Genomic DNA, 18497 nt, shown 5'->3' with positions numbered 1-18497 from the left:
ACTGCAGCAGGTGCTTTAAAAGCATAATAAAATTGCAAACACGGCGCCCCCAGGAAGCCAGCACCCGGTGCAGAGACACCGGTCGCACCGCCCTAGAGCCGGCCCTGCCAACCTCTATTTGCAACTATCAGCTCCTGCCTGCTCTAGCCAGGCACTTCTCTTGCCCTACTTCCTCTTACCAAGCCTTGCTGTTCCCCTTCCTGTTACTTCAAATCTTCTCTTTGTGTCTCTGGCTTTTTCATAAAAGCTGTTTCCACATTTCAAGGTCCCCAGCCGCTCTCTCCACTTCCGTCTGACATCTCCCTCTCACCTTAGCCTATCTTGTACAACCTGAGTCCCCAAGTTTCCTACTTTGCCTTAGCTTTCCAGTCAGGCTACCTATTCTTTCTTGCCTATTTGTAATTACTCTTCCTTTGCCCTTTCTCATGGTCCTACTCCCTCTACACTCCCAAGACTCCCTAGCCCTGGCTCTCCTCTACTTGACTCTACTACCTTCCTGTCTTGCTGTACTAATAGCTTCTAGGTGTTCCCCTTTTCCCAGTCCTGGTCCACATTTTCATTGTCTTCCCTTTATCCTGTCCTCTTACCTTTCCTGACTTCCAACCCTCCTCTGCTTTCCTAACTCCAGAGCCACCATCCTTGTCCGTGACTCCCTCACCTTTCCCAGCTCCCTAACAATGCTTTCTGCTTCCAGTATAAAATTAACCCTTTCAGAACGCACACACACTATTGAGCAAAGGTGTGTGCATTGGTGTATGGCAGCCTAAAGTGTGCTAGAGCAGGGAGAGAGGAACCAGATCCATTTCTTAGTAGATATGACACAGTTCTGCTCTCTCCCTTTTCCGTAATGCCGGTAACTTTAGTTTCTGCACTGCGGTGCATGGATTTTTCATAAATCCGGGTCATATACTATAGCAAATGCACAGAACCTTGCACTACGCCCAAGGATGTGTGTGTTGGTGCATGGCAGCCTAAAATGTGCCAGTGCTCTGGGGAGAAAGATGCACCATATGTTAGTGGATATGGTGCACTCTATATCTTTGCCATTGGTGCGACGCAGAGCTGCAACTTTGGGTGCCGCGCCGCATCGCATCAAATATTGGTAAATCTGGCCTATGGTGGTTAGGAAGAACGTAATCAGCATACTGTTTAACAGAAAGAACAACTCCCCCCATTCAACGCTTTAATCTTTCTGTTTTCTGCTCTTTTTTCAGCAAAAAAATCTGAAGTTGAAGGCAACCTTTTTGAAATCATCACTGCAAGCGAAGTCCATTATTTCCTACAAGCAGCCACACCGGGGGAGCGCATCGAGTGGATAAAAGCAATCAAAACTGTTGCACAGATTGGGAAATAGAGCAAAGTTTTCACTGCCGTTAGATGAGCCACTGTATGCCTTTTTATAGGCAGGGACAGTAAATGAGCTATGGTTGTGTGGAGAAACGATGTATATTTATCCGTATAGGATCTGTATTACGAAGTGTCATTTTAGATTGAAAAATTCAACAGAAAACCAACAATTCAGATAGCTTGCCTCATCGCACGATCACTAGATGGTGTTCTGACCCTTTATTTTTTATTAAAGACGATTTGGTTTGCAGTATTAGTTTTACAGTCATTCTGACTCACTCATACTTTCAACATGCTCACACTTTTAACTCCCTCACAATTTTACTTTTCTGTTTCTGGCATATTTTCCCTCCCTCTATTGTCTTATTTGCACTCAGCAGCACATCCTGGCTGACCCGTGTGGCTGTAAATAATAGCCAGCGCTGTCCCATGTAGCGCTCCGTATTTGCCCCAGTGATTCCTTGACTCAGGAGCCTCTTGTTCTGGTGATGTTCTCCCACTTCACAATATTGCCTGGTAGAGAATTGAACAATGATTCTCAGATTTAAGAATGCGACTCTTGAAACCTGCACTCACAGAAGTCCTCCTGGCCAACTTTGGACTATCTCAATCACTTTTGCCTCCTTGAGAGATATGTAGAGTAGACCGTTGCCCATAGGTTATTCACAGCTCGCAGTCCTAGGTTTGCAAGATTCCTGTCAGAAACAGAATGCCTGATGTCAACCCTTCTGCTTCCGAGATGTGTGTAGGCCATTGCCTGTAGCTCATGGACAGCTGCTGTGTGCAGTCCTAATGTCACAAGATTCCCTCCATTGACAGAAGGTCACAGTTCAATCCTTCCACACCCCCAGACATGTGTAGACCTTTCTTTGTAGGCCTTGGACAACCACATATTCCATTCCTGGTCCTCTTAGATTCTGGCCATTGACATAACATTCTATATCAATCCATCCAAACTCTGATGTATGTGAAGGCCATTGTTAGAAGATCATGGAGAAATGGAGCATGGACAAATAGAGTTGTAGGTCAAAGACCACAGCAGCTTGCAGTCTATTATTGCATGATTCCTTCTTTTCACATAAAGTTCTATATTAACTCTCCCGCACCCCAAAATATGTGTAGGCACTTATCTGTAGGTCATGGACATCCACACCTTACAGTCTTAGTATCTGAGGTATATTTTGAGACCTTTCAGATAAAGGATTCCACTCTTCTGTCAGCACCATCTTTCTTGCCCAACACCGCTCTGCAAGTGTCTTAGGTTCTCATATGCTGACTGCTCCATATGAGGTTTCTCCTGGAGAGAAAATGGTACCATTTCGGAACAGAGTGTATGTAACACATGTGTGATATATCCCTTACAGGAATTCTGATGACACACAGACCATCGCCATGTTCATGAATCTACCTACTACTGCTCCACATGGGTGATAAACAAAGACTGCCATTGGGTGCCGACAATGTACCAGATTCACAAAGATCTTGTTGAGTGGGTGTGACTTACTCTTGTAGTGCTCCTGTTTTACTTCTTAAAACTAAGGGTAAGTGAGGCGTACTCTAGGTTGAATATTGGCTTAATCCTGGAATTCAGGAGTTACCAGGAGCACTACAACAGGAAATTGCAGCAAAATATTTGTAAATCAGGGTCCAAATGTCGGAGTTTGAAATTACTCAAGGTAGGGATCAGTATGTATCATCGATACCTAGCAAGGTACATGCATTTCCAGTTAATGTGATTCAACTGTTGTGTACGGCAGCTTGTGAATGCTATTGGCTCTCACCTGGCAATATAACCCCATATCACAGTTACAGTCACAGGGAAGATTGTTTGCCGAAGAACCCTCGGTAAGGGGGTAAGTGTTAGATCGCTTTTTGTCACCTCCGGAAACTAATACTTTGGTCCATATATTTTGTATATTATCAGATGGTTAAATTGGTGAAAAGGCTTCAGCTGATGTAGGACACAGATTCTCAATTACTATGTCATATCTTTCTATATGTAATTCCCACTGTCTTGATTTGCACTAGTGAAGTTTAATGTATATGTGTAAACGAATAAAACATTATACTACATAAGCTCTGATTATTTATAGAAGTGAGTTGCCTTTCAGAGCCTGGATACTGTGAGTCATATTTGCCAAGTCTTCGCATTGGCTTAAGTGTGATGAAAAGAGACACAAAGCAACTGCTGTGATATACTTTCCAGCTAAAAATGTGTTTTTATACTGGAAAGGTACATTTTTCTCAGAGCAAAAATTGCTTTGCACCCCTTTGCAGTATGGAGTGTTGGTTTGGGGTGTTACTGGGTGTAAGCGGGCAATCCCCCAGGAGGCTGCAGTCCCGGGACGCCGGTTTTGACACTTGGAGGCCGCTTTCACCCTTCAGGAGTGGTGGTGCATGTAACGCATTCCCTGCAGCAACTTGAAAGAGTTGCACTGGTTCTAGCGTGCATTCGCCCCTCTGCATATGGGGGCTGAATTTATAATTTTTGCCAGGGCTTGTTTAAGATCCCAGTCCGACCATGATTGCAAACACTCCCTTGGCAGCATGGGTGTGGAAAAGCTTCCCCACAAGCAGAGGAACAAAAGTATCCAAACTGGGGTTTGTGCGAAAAAATAATACCTACAGGATGTAGGCATTAACAAGGGGTAAGGTGTTAACTTATCCAGGAAACGAACACTTTGCAAATGTGTTGCAGTGCACAGTAGGCATTGGTAGAGTGTGCATTTGTCTTTGCTTAGCAATCTGTACTGGAGGGGAATGTCTCCAGTACAAATCCCATGCTAGACAGCATCCACTTTCCTCTGCACTCTGGTGTTTGACTGTGCGTGGCATAAGGCAGCCTGTTTGTGTGCCAGATCTAGAGGTGACACCTGCAGTACGCCAATCTTTGGGCCTGATGTATGGGGTTTTGGCATAGGGCAGTGCAGTAAGTCACCTACGTCCAAGTGAAAGGACAGGAATGCACCACATTTATCCAATATGGTGCATTCCTGTCCTTTTCTGTCCTTTCCCCTTGAGCTGCCACTGTTTCTGCAGCCTAACACCAACACAGTGTAAGGGTACCTGTGATGTCAGCAGAATTGATTTTGTGCAGGAAGTGGCACCTTCCTGCACACAAACAATCCTGAGAGGCTCTTTCCTCTTTCTGCAGCACACTTGGAAAGAAGAAAAAACGAGGAGAAATGAAGCTGTTTGTCCTCTTTGCACCTCCCCTGGGGAGGCGTAAGGTTTTGGCACATACCCAGGTTTACATGGGTTTGTAAACCTGGGGAAACGTCAATATCCACTAGTGTTGAATGGGAACACCCACCACAACGTCCATGGACTGCCTCCCTAGCACAGAGTAAAGCAACATAGTGATTTGCGTCGCCTTGCCTTACTCCATATCTATGGGGCCATTCAAAGTGGCTTTGCATGACCTCATAAATTTGATTTTGTAGTTTGCGCCAACGGAGCATCACAAAAGTGATGCTCCGGCGGCACAAGGGGCTCATAAATATGCTCCTTTGTGTATAAGATGTTGCATTGTGTTTTTCCTTCTATGTAACAATGCACAGCAAAATAAGTTAAATGCGCTTAATGGTCTTGTAGTATTAGCAAGAAACGCTGGAAACCGTTATTGTAACTAAATCTGCCTGTTTTAAAGTTTTTAAAGTCGAATGTGCTAAATGGTTTTTTAGTGCCTGATAAGGCTTAATTACTTCGCTTCCGGCCTTCTACGTTTCCTCCTTCTGCTCCCGGCTGGCTGGTTTTGCCAGTGAGCGGTCTAGTTGGTGGCCCGTGTGTCAGCTGCTGCACAGCAGGGCTGATTGGAGGGGTGGGGGCTGTCCTCTTAATCAGACTCGGGCATATGCGCACAATGGTGCGGAAGCGCCAAAGGCAAGCCTGTCTGCGCCTGTCCACGTCCGACTGGGTCCAGGGGCCAGGACCCCTAGTCGAAGGATAGTTTATTCGGGGAAGTATGGAAGCTGAAAGATATGGACAGGTCACCGCCCCTGCATGAATTGGTTGAAGGAAAGCTAAGGGTGGATAATCTGCTACTTAACAAAGGGGAGATAGAGAGGAGACTCACTCAGGTCAAGAATCTGAAGGGTGTGGGGAAGTGCGACCCCCTGGGATTAAAGGCCTTAGTGTTAAATATACGGTCCCTTCAGAAACATAGCCTGGAAGTCTTCTCGCTCCTGCAGGAAGAAGAGCCAGACATCCTATCTGTTGGAAATACACTCCCACTCTGGAAGGGTGGTGGTGTTCTTCCTCAACACACTGTGGTAGCTTGGCTCGAGTGGTCAGGAATCCGGCACCGTGCTAAGCATACGTCATACCCATACAATAACCATGCGTGCATCCGTTCCAAAAACGACTCTACACCGTAAAAATTATGAAAATATCTTTCTTTATCTTCTTTTTCTCTTGGTTGCTGATTGGATAAATAAATAACAATCACAATATACAAACTTTTTAAATAGTGCAGGTCAAATAAATACTGGCTTAATGATTCAATAAATAGGGGTGGTCATAAATAATGAAGGCATAAATATAAGTGCAATACATACAGGCAATTAAATATTCTGAGGCAATAAATACTGTAAACCAATAAATATTGTGCATCAATAAATACTGTGGACCAATAAATACAGTGAAGCAATAAATAGGTTAAATACAATAAATAGAGTGCCCCTAATAAATACTTAAAAGCTGACAGTGACACTCATAGAATCAGATCACTTTTGAATTCCTAAGGGCTGATTTGGCCCAGGCACAGCTTGTGGGGATGTGGAAGGCTTGAGGGTGTCTACTCCCTGGCTTGGACAAGGCTGAGGCCTAAACTGAGGTAGATCAAGGGGGGAATACCAGGGACCTGGCTCTCTCCCTCCACACAACCTCTCTAGATTAGTCCCAGCTCACCCCTGGCACAGTCAGGTTGGTTCCAGCACCTCCCTAGCCCCTTAGAGCAGTCTCTCAGGTCTCCACAGGGCCTTAGGCGCCCTCTACTCCACTTACTGCCCTTTTTCTGATGCTCCGACGCCGCTGGAGTCGTGTCGACGCCGTGAGGCGGTTCCGGTTCGATGTCGGCGGCCTCGGCACAATGTCAGTTCTTGACGACGCCGGTAGGCGGTTCCGGTTTCGATGTCGGCGGCCTCGGTTCGATCTCGACCTCCGATCCGATGGCGTCGGGCAGTCTTTGCTCGATGTCGACTTCGGGCGGCTCCGGTCCGATGGCGACCTCAACTTCGATGACGTCGGCCGGCCTTGACTCGATGTCGACTTCCGGCGTCTCCAGAGTGCGATCCTCACTCCCGACCTCCGGTGCTCTTCTCCTTAGGTTTCCGGCGACCCCGGAGTGCGACCTCCACTCCCGACCTCCGGCACGATTCTCTCAGGTTCCGGCGACTCCGGAGTGCGATCCTCACTCCCGACCTCCGGTACACCTCACCTCGGTCTCCGACGACTCCGGAGGGCGGACTTTACTCCTCCGATGACGCCGCTCACTCGACCTCGGGTGATTTCCTCCTCGACCTCTGGTACTCCTCACGACCTCTGACGGCGCCCTCTCTCGACCTCTGGCGGCTCCGGGTACGACGTCTGCTTTTCCAGTCAGCGCCGCTTCTCCACCTCGGGCTCCAGGTCTCAGGCTACTCGACGTCGGACTCCAGGGAAACCAGTTTCCAGGTCAGGATCTTGCTGTTCTCTGTTTCTAAGGCCTGTTCCTGCTGTCCAGGTCCTTAGGATGGTTTTTCTGGCTTCTTCCCACACAGGGCTCCAGGCTGGGCTCAGTCAGTAGGGACTAGTATCAAGGGTGGGTTTATGGACCCCACTCCAGGCACAAGTTTCCACCCCTGCTGCCTCACTCCTTCCTCCTTCAGGTTTCTGCTGCTCACTCTTCACCAGTCAGGTGCCAACTGCCAGCTTCAACTGCCAACTCTCTGTCTTAGCTTCCCAACATTCTAAACCGCCTCCAACTGTCACAGGGTTCTGGAATGTTCTGGAAGGTGCTGGTAGGTTCCAGTGGATGCTGGTGATGTCACAGGTGGCCACCATTTTGTGCTCCAGGCCCTCAGACAGAAGTTTCAGGGGTAGCTAAAATGGCTCCCTGAATCTGCAGCAACACGAAAAAGTCTGGTGGTTCCCAAAAAGGAAAAATTCAAACAGGGTTTGAGGCAAAAGTGGGACAAAATAAATAATGATGAGGAGGGACCACCCAAAGGGCTGACAGGTCTAACACGCGTCCCCCCCAGCTGAAAGTGGGGAGAGCTACCCAACCCCTTGGGAGTTCTCATCACTAAAGCGGAAATACCTTGAGAGACCGTCTGCATTGGCGTGGTCCACTCCAGGCCGATGTTCCACCTGAAAGTCCATTCCCTGTAGGGAAATAGACCACCTCAACAACTTGGGATTCTCCCCCTTCATTTGCATCAGCCAACGAAGGGGTCTGTGGTCGGTCTGAACCAGGAAGTGCGAGCCAAACAGGTATGGCCGCAACTTCTTCAGAGCCCATACCACTGCAAATGCTTCACGCTCTATTGCACTCCACTTCTGTTCCCTGGGAAGTAGTCTCCGGGATAGGAAGACCACGGGTTGATCCAGACCCTCTTCGTTGAGTTGCGATAACACTGCCCCAATGCCATGTTCTGATGCATCTGTCTGGACAATGAACTCCTTGGAAAAGTCTGGGGCCCTTAAGACCGGGGCCTCGCACATGGCTTTCTTCAATCTCTCAAAGGCTTGCTGACAAGCCTCCGTCCAGACTACCCGTCGAGGTTGTTTCTTGGACGTGAGCTCCGTGAGGGGGGCTACGATGGTACCGTACCCCTTCACGAAGCGGCGGTAGTATCCCGTGAGGCCCAAAAATGCTCGGACCTCAGTCTGTGTCTTGGGGGGTTCCCAGGCCATGATGGCCTCGATCTTCGCCTGGAGGGGTTGCACCGCTCCCCTACCCACCAAGTGTCCAAGGTACACTACCGACCCCTGCCCGATCTGGCACTTGCTGGCCTTGATCGTCAATCCAGCTTGTCTCAGGGCCTGGAGAACAGCTTGCAGGTGACGCAAGTGATCCTCCCAGCTGTTACTGAAGACGGCTATGTCATCCAGATAAGCAGCAGAGAAACTCTCCATTCCGGTGAGGATCTGGTTTACCAGGCGCTGAAACGTGGCAGGTGCGTTCTTGAGCCCAAAGGGCATCACACAGAACTGGTAGCGGCCATTGGGCGTGGAGAAGGCTGACCTTTCCCTTGCTCCATCAGTCAAAGAGATCTGCCAGTACCCTGAAGTAAGGTCAAAGGTACTTAGATATTGGGCAGCTCCCAGCCGGTCAATCAATTCATCCGCCCTAGGGATCGGATGAGCATCAGTTTTGGTCACTGAATTCAGTCCCCGATAGTCCACACAGAACCTCAGTTCTGGTTGGGCACCCGGTGGTGCAGCTTTTGGTACTAACACCACCGGACTGCACCAGGGGCTGCTAGAAGGTTCGATCACTCCTAGCTCCAGCATCTTAGTGACTTCACTATGAATGCTGGCCTTCACCTTGTCTGACATCCGGTAGATCTTGGACTTCACAGGTGGGCTGTCTCCTGTGTCCACGTCATGGACGCACAGGTGAGTCCTACCCGGGACAAGGGAGAACAACGAAGAGTACTGCCCCAGGACCTGGCGACAGTCCTCCTGCTGTTCAGGAGTTAGAGATGGGGAGAGAATCACTCCCTCCACCGACCCATCCTTCTCTTGAGACGCAAACAGATCAGGGAGAGGCTCGCTTTCCACGTCCTCTCCTCCGTCAGTCACCATCATCAAGATGACTTCGGGCCTCTCGTGGTGGGGTTTGAGGCGGTTGGCATGCAGCACCCGCAGGGGCTGACGAGGGGTCTTCAGGTCCACCAAGTAGGTAGCCTTACCCTTCTTCTCCAACACCTCAAAGGGTCCTGACCAGCGATCCTGGAGGGCACTAAGCTCTCCCGGTTCGATCACCCACACCTTCTGGCCAGGCTCCAACTCCACCGGGTGAGCGTTGTGGTCATACCACGCCTTCATCACTGCTTGGCTGGCTTCCAAGTTGTCAGAAGCTTGCTTCCACAACTTAGCCATTTGGCTCCGGAAGGCCAGCATGTAGCTCACCACATCCTGGGGAAGCTTTCTGGGAGTTCTTTCCAATCCGTCTCTCACCAGGTTGAGAGGTCCACGTACAGGGTGCCCATACAGAAGCTCGAAGGGGCTGAAGCCCACTCCCTTCTGTGGCACTTCCCTGTAGGAAAAAAGTAAACAGGGTAGGAGGACGTCCCATTTCCTCCGCAGGCTTTCAGGCAGACTTCTGATCATGCCTTTCAAGGTTTTGTTAAACCTCTCCACCAGACCATTGGTCTGGGGGTGGTAAGGAGTGGTGAACCGGTATGTCACTCCACACTCCTTCCACATTGCCCGCATGTACGCTGACATGAAGTTGGTCCCCCTGTCGGACACAACTTCCTTGGGAAAACCCACTCGGGTAAAGATTCCCATCAGGGCCCTAGCCACAACAGGTGCTGTTATGGTCCTCAGAGGTATTGCCTCTGGGTACCGTGTGGCATGATCCACCAGAACCAGGATAAACCTGTGACCAGCTGTAGTCGGTGGATCTAACGGACCCACAATGTCGATGCCCACCCTTTCAAAGGGGGTGCTAACGACAGGAAGTGGTTCCAGGGGAGCTTTCAGCTTTACCCCTGTTTTCCCACTGGCTTGGCAAGACACACATGTCCGGCAGTAGGTATCGGACGACACTTTCATCTGAGGCCAATAAAAGTGTGGGACAAGACGGGCGAAGGTCTTGTCTTGCCCCAGGTGTCCTGCCAATGGTATCTCATGAGCCAACTCCAGAAGGAAGGCTCGATAACGTTGAGGGACTACCAAGGCTCGTGACGATCCGTGTAGGGGTGCCTTGGGTTCACTGTAGAGGAGGCCATCCTCCCAGTAAACACTGTAGTTCCCTTCAACGTTCCCTGCTGCCTGGGCTTCGGCCTGTCGCCTCAGCCCCTCAAGGGTAGGGCACTCCCTCTGGCCCTGGCAGAATTCCTCCCTGGACGGGCCTCCCTCCACGTGCCACTCGGCCGGGATGGGTAGGTCCTCCAGGTTGGTAACGTCCCCCACCGCAGACTCCTGGTCCACCACCTCCGGTGGCCTATCCGTCCTACGGGGCGGGGACGCCGAGGCAGGCTCCTCCTGTCCTCGGTTCTTCCCTTGACTGGCAGCTGGCTGGGCCTTTGTTCCAGGCTCCAGCCGAAACGAACTCCCTCTTCGGGTAGTCGCGGACCTTGTGCTCACACAGGCCCAGTCAGGTGTACCCAGCATCTCGGTGTGAGTCCGGTATTCCACCTCCTTCCAAGCGTTGTGCTCCATGTCATTCCCCAGCAGACAATCGACTGGCACGGCTGGGCTTACGGCAACTCGAAGTGAACCTGCAACACCCCCCCATTCAAAGGGAACCTCGGCCACTGGATAGTGGCCTGTTCTGCCGTCAGCCATCGCGGCTGGGTGGAGTACATCGGGAATTACCTGCTCTGGAGACACCAGTTGGCTACGCACCATAGTCATACTGGCTCCTGTGTCTCTCAGAGCCTCCCCTCTTTGGCCGTTGATGGTGACCCACTGCCCATACTTTGCGGTATTTGCGGGCACCTGGATCTTAGGAACCATCTCCCGTTCTCCCAGGGACACTAAAGTGACACCCGCCCACTCCCTTCCCTTAGTTAAGGGCATCTCCTCCCCGAGCACTACACTAGCTACTCCGGGGGTCTTTCCTCCAGTGGGAGGGGGTGGTCGTTTCAAGCACTTCGGATCTCCTTTATAGTGTCCAACGCCACCGCACTCGTAGCAATGGACAACCCTTGGCTGCTGACTCTGGCCAGGATTAGGGTTTCTGGGTGGGTTAGCCCTAGGGGTGAATCCTGTTCCCTTCCCTTGGAAGTTATTTTGGGGGCCTTTGGAGAACTCCTTTTTCTTTTCCCCTCCCTCTTTCTTCTGGGGGGCGCCCTGTCCGGCCTTTTGAGTATCCCCTCCAGTCCCCCTTGTGGACACCCGGGTACTAGCCCAAATGTCCGCCTCCTCAGCAAGCTTCCGGGGACTGGTCAGCTTGCTATCCACCAGGTGTTGCCGCAGTTCAGGGAAACATTTCTCGAGCAGGTGTTCCTTCAGTACTAGGTCAAACAACCCCTCGTAGTTCCTCACTTCACTGCCCTGAATCCAACCCTCAAGTGCCTTCTTTGCATAGTCCAGGAAGTCCACCCAATTCTGTGTGCCCAGTTTGTGACTACCCCTGAACTTCTGCCTGTACTTTTCGGGTGTTAGTCCAAACTTCCTTATGAGCGCCAGTTTCATGGTGGGGTAGTGGGTCTGCTCATCCTCTTCGAGGGACAATAAAGCATCCCTACCAGCTGGAGGCATGTACTTGTACAATCCCCCTCCCCAGTACTTCTCTGGAACCCCATGGGCCCTCAACGAGACCTCATAGGCCGCTAGCCACTTGGCGATATCGTCACCCGCCCCATAGCTAGCTACTATGTCCTTTGGCAGGTAGGGTTTGGGTTCCCTGGTGAACTCTCTTTCTTGGTCTTTGCTGCCACCGTTAGGTACAGGGTGTGCCCCGATTCTCAGGATCTGAAGATCTATTTCTTTCAGCCTTAACTCATGAGCCATCCTCTGTTCCTCCTTCTCTTTTTCCAGCCTTGCTAAGTCCCATGTGAGCTGCCTTTTCTCCCTCCGGTCTGTTAACTCCACTTCAGACAAGCCCCCGCTAGAGGCACTGCTGCCCTTCCTGGAAAGTGTCCTGGGCCCCGCTGACAGGTTCCCCACCTCAGGTTGGTACATCTCAGCCCCCTCGGTGTCAGGCTCTCCATCCCTGTCTTCCTCCTCAGCCTTGCTTTCCCGTCGTGCCTCCCCCAAGCCCTTAAGCTGGTTTGGAGTGCACCCTTCTTTGCTCCTGGGGGACAGTACACCCCCTCCCGCTGGCAAAACTCCCTGAGTTGGGCCACAGTGTACGTTTCTAGATTTTCTAGTACAAACTCCAGTCTCTCCGGAGGCGTGGGTTCGAATCCCACCGCTGCCACCAATTATGTTGGAAATACACTCCCACTCTGGAAGGGTGGTGGTGTTCTTCCTCAACACACTGTGGTAGCTTGGCTCGAGTGGTCAGGAATCCGGCACCGTGCTAAGCATACGTCATACCCATACAATAACCATGCGTGCATCCGTTCCAAAAACGACTCTACACCGTAAAAATTATGAAAATATCTTTCTTTATCTTCTTTTTCTCTTGGTTGCTGATTGGATAAATAAATAACAATCACAATATACAAACTTTTTAAATAGTGCAGGTCAAATAAATACTGGCTTAATGATTCAATAAATAGGGGTGGTCATAAATAATGAAGGCATAAATATAAGTGCAATACATACAGGCAATTAAATATTCCGAGGCAATAAATACTGTAAACCAATAAATATTGTGCATCAATAAATACTGTGGACCAATAAATACAGTGAAGCAATAAATAGGTTAAATACAATAAATACAGTGCCCCTAATAAATACTTAAAAGCTGACAGTGACACTCATAGAATCAGATCACTTTTGAATTCCTAAGGGCTGATTTGGCCCAGGCACAGCTTGTGGGGATGTGGAAGGCTTGAGGGTGTCTACTCCCTGGCTTGGACAAGGCTGAGGCCTAAACTGAGGTAGATCAAGGGGGGAATACCAGGGACCTGGCTCTCTCCCTCCACACAACCTCTCTAGATTAGTCCCAGCTCACCCCTGGCACAGTCAGGTTGGTTCCAGCACCTCCCTAGCCCCTTAGAGCAGTCTCTCAGGTCTCCACAGGGCCTTAGGCGCCCTCTACTCCACTTACTGCCCTTTTTCTGATGCTCCGACGCCGCTGGAGTCGTGTCGACGCCGTGAGGCGGTTCCGGTTCGATGTCGGCGGCCTCGGCACAATGTCAGTTCTTGACGACGCCGGTAGGCGGTTCCGGTTTCGATGTCGGCGGCCTCGGTTCGATCTCGACCTCCGATCCGATGGCGTCGGGCAGTCTTTGCTCGATGTCGACTTCGGGCGGCTCCGGTCCGATGGCGACCTCAACTTCGATGACGTCGGCCGGCCTTGACTCGATGTCGACTTCCGGCGGCTCCGGAGTGCGATCCTCACTCCCGACCTCCGGTGCTCTTCTCCTTAGGTTTCCGGCGACCCCGGAGTGCGACCTCCACTCCCGACCTCCGGCACGATTCTCTCAGGTTCCGGCGACTCCGGAGTGCGATCCTCACTCCCAACCTCCGGTACACCTCACCTCGGTCTCCGACGACTCCGGAGGGCGGACTTCACTCCTCCGATGACGCCGCTCACTCGACCTCGGGTGATTTCCTCCTCGACCTCTGGTACTCCTCACGACCTCTGACGGCGCCCTCTCTCGACCTCTGGCGGCTCCGGGTACGACGTCTGCTTTTCCAGTCAGCGCCGCTTCTCCACCTCGGGCTCCAGGTCTCAGGCTACTCGACGTCGGACTCCAGGGAAACCAGTTTCCAGGTCAGGATCTTGCTGTTCTCTGTTTCTAAGGCCTGTTCCTGCTGTCCAGGTCCTTAGGATGGTTTTTCTGGCTTCTTCCCACACAGGGCTCCAGGCTGGGCTCAGTCAGTAGGGACTAGTATCAAGGGTGGGTTTATGGACCCCACTCCAGGCACAAGTTTCCACCCCTGCTGCCTCACTCCTTCCTCCTTCAGGTTTCTGCTGCTCACTCTTCACCAGTCAGGTGCCAACTGCCAGCTCCAACTGCCAACTCTCTGTCTTAGCTTCCCAACATTCTAAACCGCCTCCAACTGTCACAGGGTTCTGGAATGTTCTGGAAGGTGCTGGTAGGTTCCAGTGGATGCTGGTGATGTCACAGGTGGCCACCATTTTGTGCTCCAGGCCCTCAGACAGAAGTTTCAGGGGTAGCTAAAATGGCTCCCTGAATCTGCAGCAACACGAAAAAGTCTGGTGGTTCCCAAAAAGGAAAAATTCAAACAGGGTTTGAGGCAAAAGTGGGACAAAATAAATAATGATGAGGAGGGACCACCCAAAGGGCTGACAGGTCTAACACTATCACTAACAGGAACTTAAGAATGGCTGGAAGAATGCTCAGAGCTTGATATAGTGGCAGCCCCCCCCCGGACTATGATGCCTTAATGCACAATAGGCAGGGTGGGAAAAGAGGGGGGGTGGCGGTGTTTAGCCTCCTGCAGCTGGCTACCAAAAGGCTCGTAGCAGAAAGCCTGGATGGAGCGGAGCTCCTTGGAGTAAAGATAAGCTCTAAGTCTTCCTGCCAGATAGTGGTGGTAGTATACCGCCTACCCCCACCCCCCTGGCCGACCCCCTCATTTAACAATTTGCTTACCAAAGTGGTCAGCGATCTTTGCTCGAGATACCAACAAATCCTGGTGGTGGGAGATTTTAACTACCACTGGGATCAGGTGCCTAGTAAGCCACAGGCCAGTAAGCTGGGAGAAGCGATGGCCATGCTGCGGTTCCAACAACTTGTGGAGTCCCCTACTCATGTTAAGGGACATACCCTAGACCTCATCTGGACTATTTTGCCCCTGGCTCAACTAACAGAAATTAGACCATGCAGTTGGTCGGATTACTATTTGATCAACCTCACGATTCCACTTCTCCGTCGGCCTAAGCACATACCCCTAAAGTGGAGGATAGTACAGAACTGGAGCAAAATTGAGGCAGCCAGCCACGGGGAAGCACTAAAAGAGATAGCGACCCCAGAGAGACAGCTTGAAGACCTTGACCTGGAAAGTGAGAGGTTCATAAACAGGCTCAGAGAAGCCATCGGCAAGGTGGCTCCTGCATGGATGGAAAGGGTAATGAACAGAGGCAAGGGTGCGCCCTGGTTTATGGAGGAATTAAGAGGAAAGAAACAAACCTTGCACCAGTACGAAAGGCAGTGGCGAAAGTCGTATGACTTAAAGGCTCCCAAGGAATATAAAGCTATGTCAACCCTCTACAATAAAGCCATCATCACAAGGAAGTCTGAGTTCTAGGAGGTCAGGATTAGGGAGGTGATTAACACAGAGAAGGAGACCTTTAAAGTACTGAGAGAACTAAGCCAAAAGGAGGAGCTGAGGACTAATGCCAATTCAGAGGATTGTAATAAGATACAGACTTTCTTTCTAAATAAGGTCAAGGACATTTTAACGGAAATAAGTAACACCCTTATCAGTCCATGCCCCCTGTCAGTGGAAGAACCACCTATTGCTCAGGACGAGAAGCTGTCCACATTTCGGACACTGGACCTAGACTCTTTATCTCGCATTATGGCTAGAGTTAAGTCTGGGTCACCAGATGATCCCTGCCCACCAAGGGTATTTAAGATGATTCTCCCGGCCAAAGTAGTGGAACAACATGTGCTCAGACACCTCTCCCTGTTCATAGAGGAACATCAGTTGCTTCATGTGCGACAGGTGGGTTTTAGGGCCCACCACAGTACAGAGCTGGTGATGCTTGCAGTGCTAGACGACCTAAGGCTTGCAGCCGACAAGAAGAAGCCCTCTGTGCTGATCCTGCTGGATCTAACAGCCGTGTTCGATACGGTGAACCATGCCCAACTGTTGGTTCGGATTCAGAAGCTGGGAATCTCTGGTGTGGCATATCAATGGATTTCCTCCTTCTTGCCGGACTCAAAAGGTTCAGCTAAGGGGCTGTGTATCCAGTAAAGATGCACTGTCTAGTGGCGTTCCACAGGGATCCGCACTGTCCTTACTACTTTTTGACATCTACCTCCAGCCACTAGTGGCGGCTTCGGCACAAATGGACTGTCGAGAGTTCAACTACGCGGATGACACTCGATTGATCCTCCGGATCGACAGCTCTCCTCAAGCACAGTCCCGTGTACAGAACATCCTTAGGTTTACAATGAACCTGATGACTGCCAACTCACTTAAAGTAAACCCCGATAAGATCAAGGTACTAGCCATCACCACAGGAGGTAATCCCTAATCTAATCTCTTTTGGCAACAAGAGCTGGGTACTACACCCACACCGGTACCTGTTGTGAAGAGCCTGGGCATTAAGTTAGACGCCAAGCTTACACTGTCAAATCAAGTGACCACTGTGGTAGGGACTTGTGTGGGCCTGTTTAGGCAACTCAGGAAACTGGTACCCCTCCTATCACTTTTAACTCTGCGCTCTGTGGTAACAGCACTGATTGTGTTGCGACTGGACTACGGCAATGCACTATACATTGGGCTACCAAACAAGCTGTTAGGTAAGCTGCAGGTAGTAATAAATGAAGCAGTGAGATTAATTTTTAAGCTTCCAAGACGGGCACATGTCACTCCACTACTGCAGCAGCTTCACTGGCTCCCAATTAAGCAGAGGGCCAGGTTTAAGGGCCTATATATTGGACACAAAGCTCTTTTTGGTCTGGCACTGGAATACATAAAGAACCGCCTAAGGAGATATGTGCCTGGTCGTGTCCTCCGCTCTTCCGATGCAGGCCTGCTGTCCTGTCCACTGTTTGACAAAGTCACCATGGGCGGACAAGCTTTCTCGGTACTGATTCTCCAGCTTTGGAATAAGTTGCCGGAGAGTCTCTCTTAGGGAAGTCACTCTCCTTCCATTCATGAAAAGACTAAAGACCTTCTTGTTCACACAGGCCTGGGGACAAGATGAGCTCTGACCGGGTTGGCTCGGTGGTAAGTAACTGCTGGTATGGTTGTGTAATTCTCTCATAAGCGCTAAGAGACCGTTGGTAATTATGCACTATACTAAAGCCACTTAACATTAACATATATAGCGGGTAATGGTCTTTTTTTCATTCTCCAATCTTTACTGTGTTGATGAGCTTACTTTTAGAAATGGGATCTATCTAGGTTCGCCCCTTTGGTGGGTGGCACTAATATATAATACCAATAAAAATGATGCTGCCCTGTCTTTTTTCTAACAGCGGATTATTGTTATTGCTATAAGTGTCCTTCTATCAGCATCTTTGTATATCAGTCTTTTGGTTATGCACCAATTTTTTTAAATACAAGCAACAGGAGGGATATAAATTATGTCAGTGGTAAAGTAGAAAGTAACTTACTACTCTTTTAAGAAAAGTGCATTTCTGTTGAGATTGGGGGTACATTATTGTTGTTTTAATTACTGCTCTGACAAGTTAGCAATGCGTTAAGTTTATGGTAATCACTTTTGTCGGTGGCAACAAATATTACTCGAGTAGTCGAAGGAAAATAAAATACAGTCAGAAAGTGGTGGTAATCGTGACTAAGAAAAAATAACTTGAAAAGCACCCTCAGGTATGAGCATTTGCCATGAAAGGCAAGATGTTTACAAGAGCTGGAGAAGAGAAGGCTAATACGGGCAGGGTACATGCTGCCAGGAGCTAGTAGCAATACAGGATCCCCATGGTTAGAGAAAAAACTATTGGTCTCAGTCAGGTGTAGCAACACCTACCTATTGTCTTGAGCACAATAACTCAGCAGAGGGTAGGGGCTACTCCGGCACTTCATCTATAGGCCATTACTTTTACAAAGAAACGAAACAAATTCAAACACTTTAATGACTCGCCGCATTCTCCCACATTGAAAAGTGTATTGATTGGTTTATTTTCTAATTGAAGAACTAATCCGAATTTGTTATGCAGTCCTTTGTGAAGAGAGCTGGAGTGTACTATCATTTCTTCCACCAGATGGCGGCTCAGGATTACACTTCAAGGTCCATGCTTTATTTCAATTTCTTTCCAGAAATTCCACAATCACGTTCGGCCGTGACCACTTTTTAAGCGATTTCTCAAAGCACATTCAGGAATTGTGAGTGAGCATGGACCTTTGACCCAAGAAGCAAACCATTACAGTCTAAATAATGTCAAACAAAAGTGCCGAGTAATTTTCATAATATAAATCTAGTGCCAGGGACATTTTAAGGATTTTGGGGGTCCCAGGCCAAGCATCATTTGAGGCCGCCTGCTCGCAATAACTCTGAATTTATTCTACGTTTTCAGCTCAGTCACTACCTTGACAACACGTGTGATCCTTGACAGTCCTCTTCCTTGGCCAGCCTACATCTGGGCCCAACACTGTAATAAACAGTGTGTCTCTTACTAGCCAGCACCAGTGAAGCAGAAAGGCTAGTGGCGTGATCAAGC

The 18497-nt window shown here is 49.8% G+C and overlaps 1 protein-coding gene across 1 annotated transcript in view; it reads left to right on the top strand.

The window, feature by feature from the left end:
- The window catches only part of PLEK (pleckstrin), a 392598-nt gene extending 389175 nt beyond the window's left edge, over positions 1 to 3423 (top strand). Inside the window, exon 9 of the mRNA XM_085612714.1 lies at positions 1215 to 3423. Within this exon, the coding sequence (XP_085468840.1) occupies positions 1215 to 1354 (140 nt within the window). The 3' untranslated portion in view covers positions 1355 to 3423. The remainder of the gene's footprint in view (positions 1 to 1214) is intronic.
- Positions 3424 to 18497: the final 15074 nt, after the last annotated feature.

Source organism: Triturus cristatus, chromosome 6, assembly GCF_964204655.1.
Source record: "Triturus cristatus chromosome 6, aTriCri1.1, whole genome shotgun sequence".
Taxonomy (NCBI): domain Eukaryota; kingdom Metazoa; phylum Chordata; class Amphibia; order Caudata; family Salamandridae; genus Triturus; species Triturus cristatus.
This window is presented reverse-complemented; position numbering and strand designations above follow the sequence as displayed.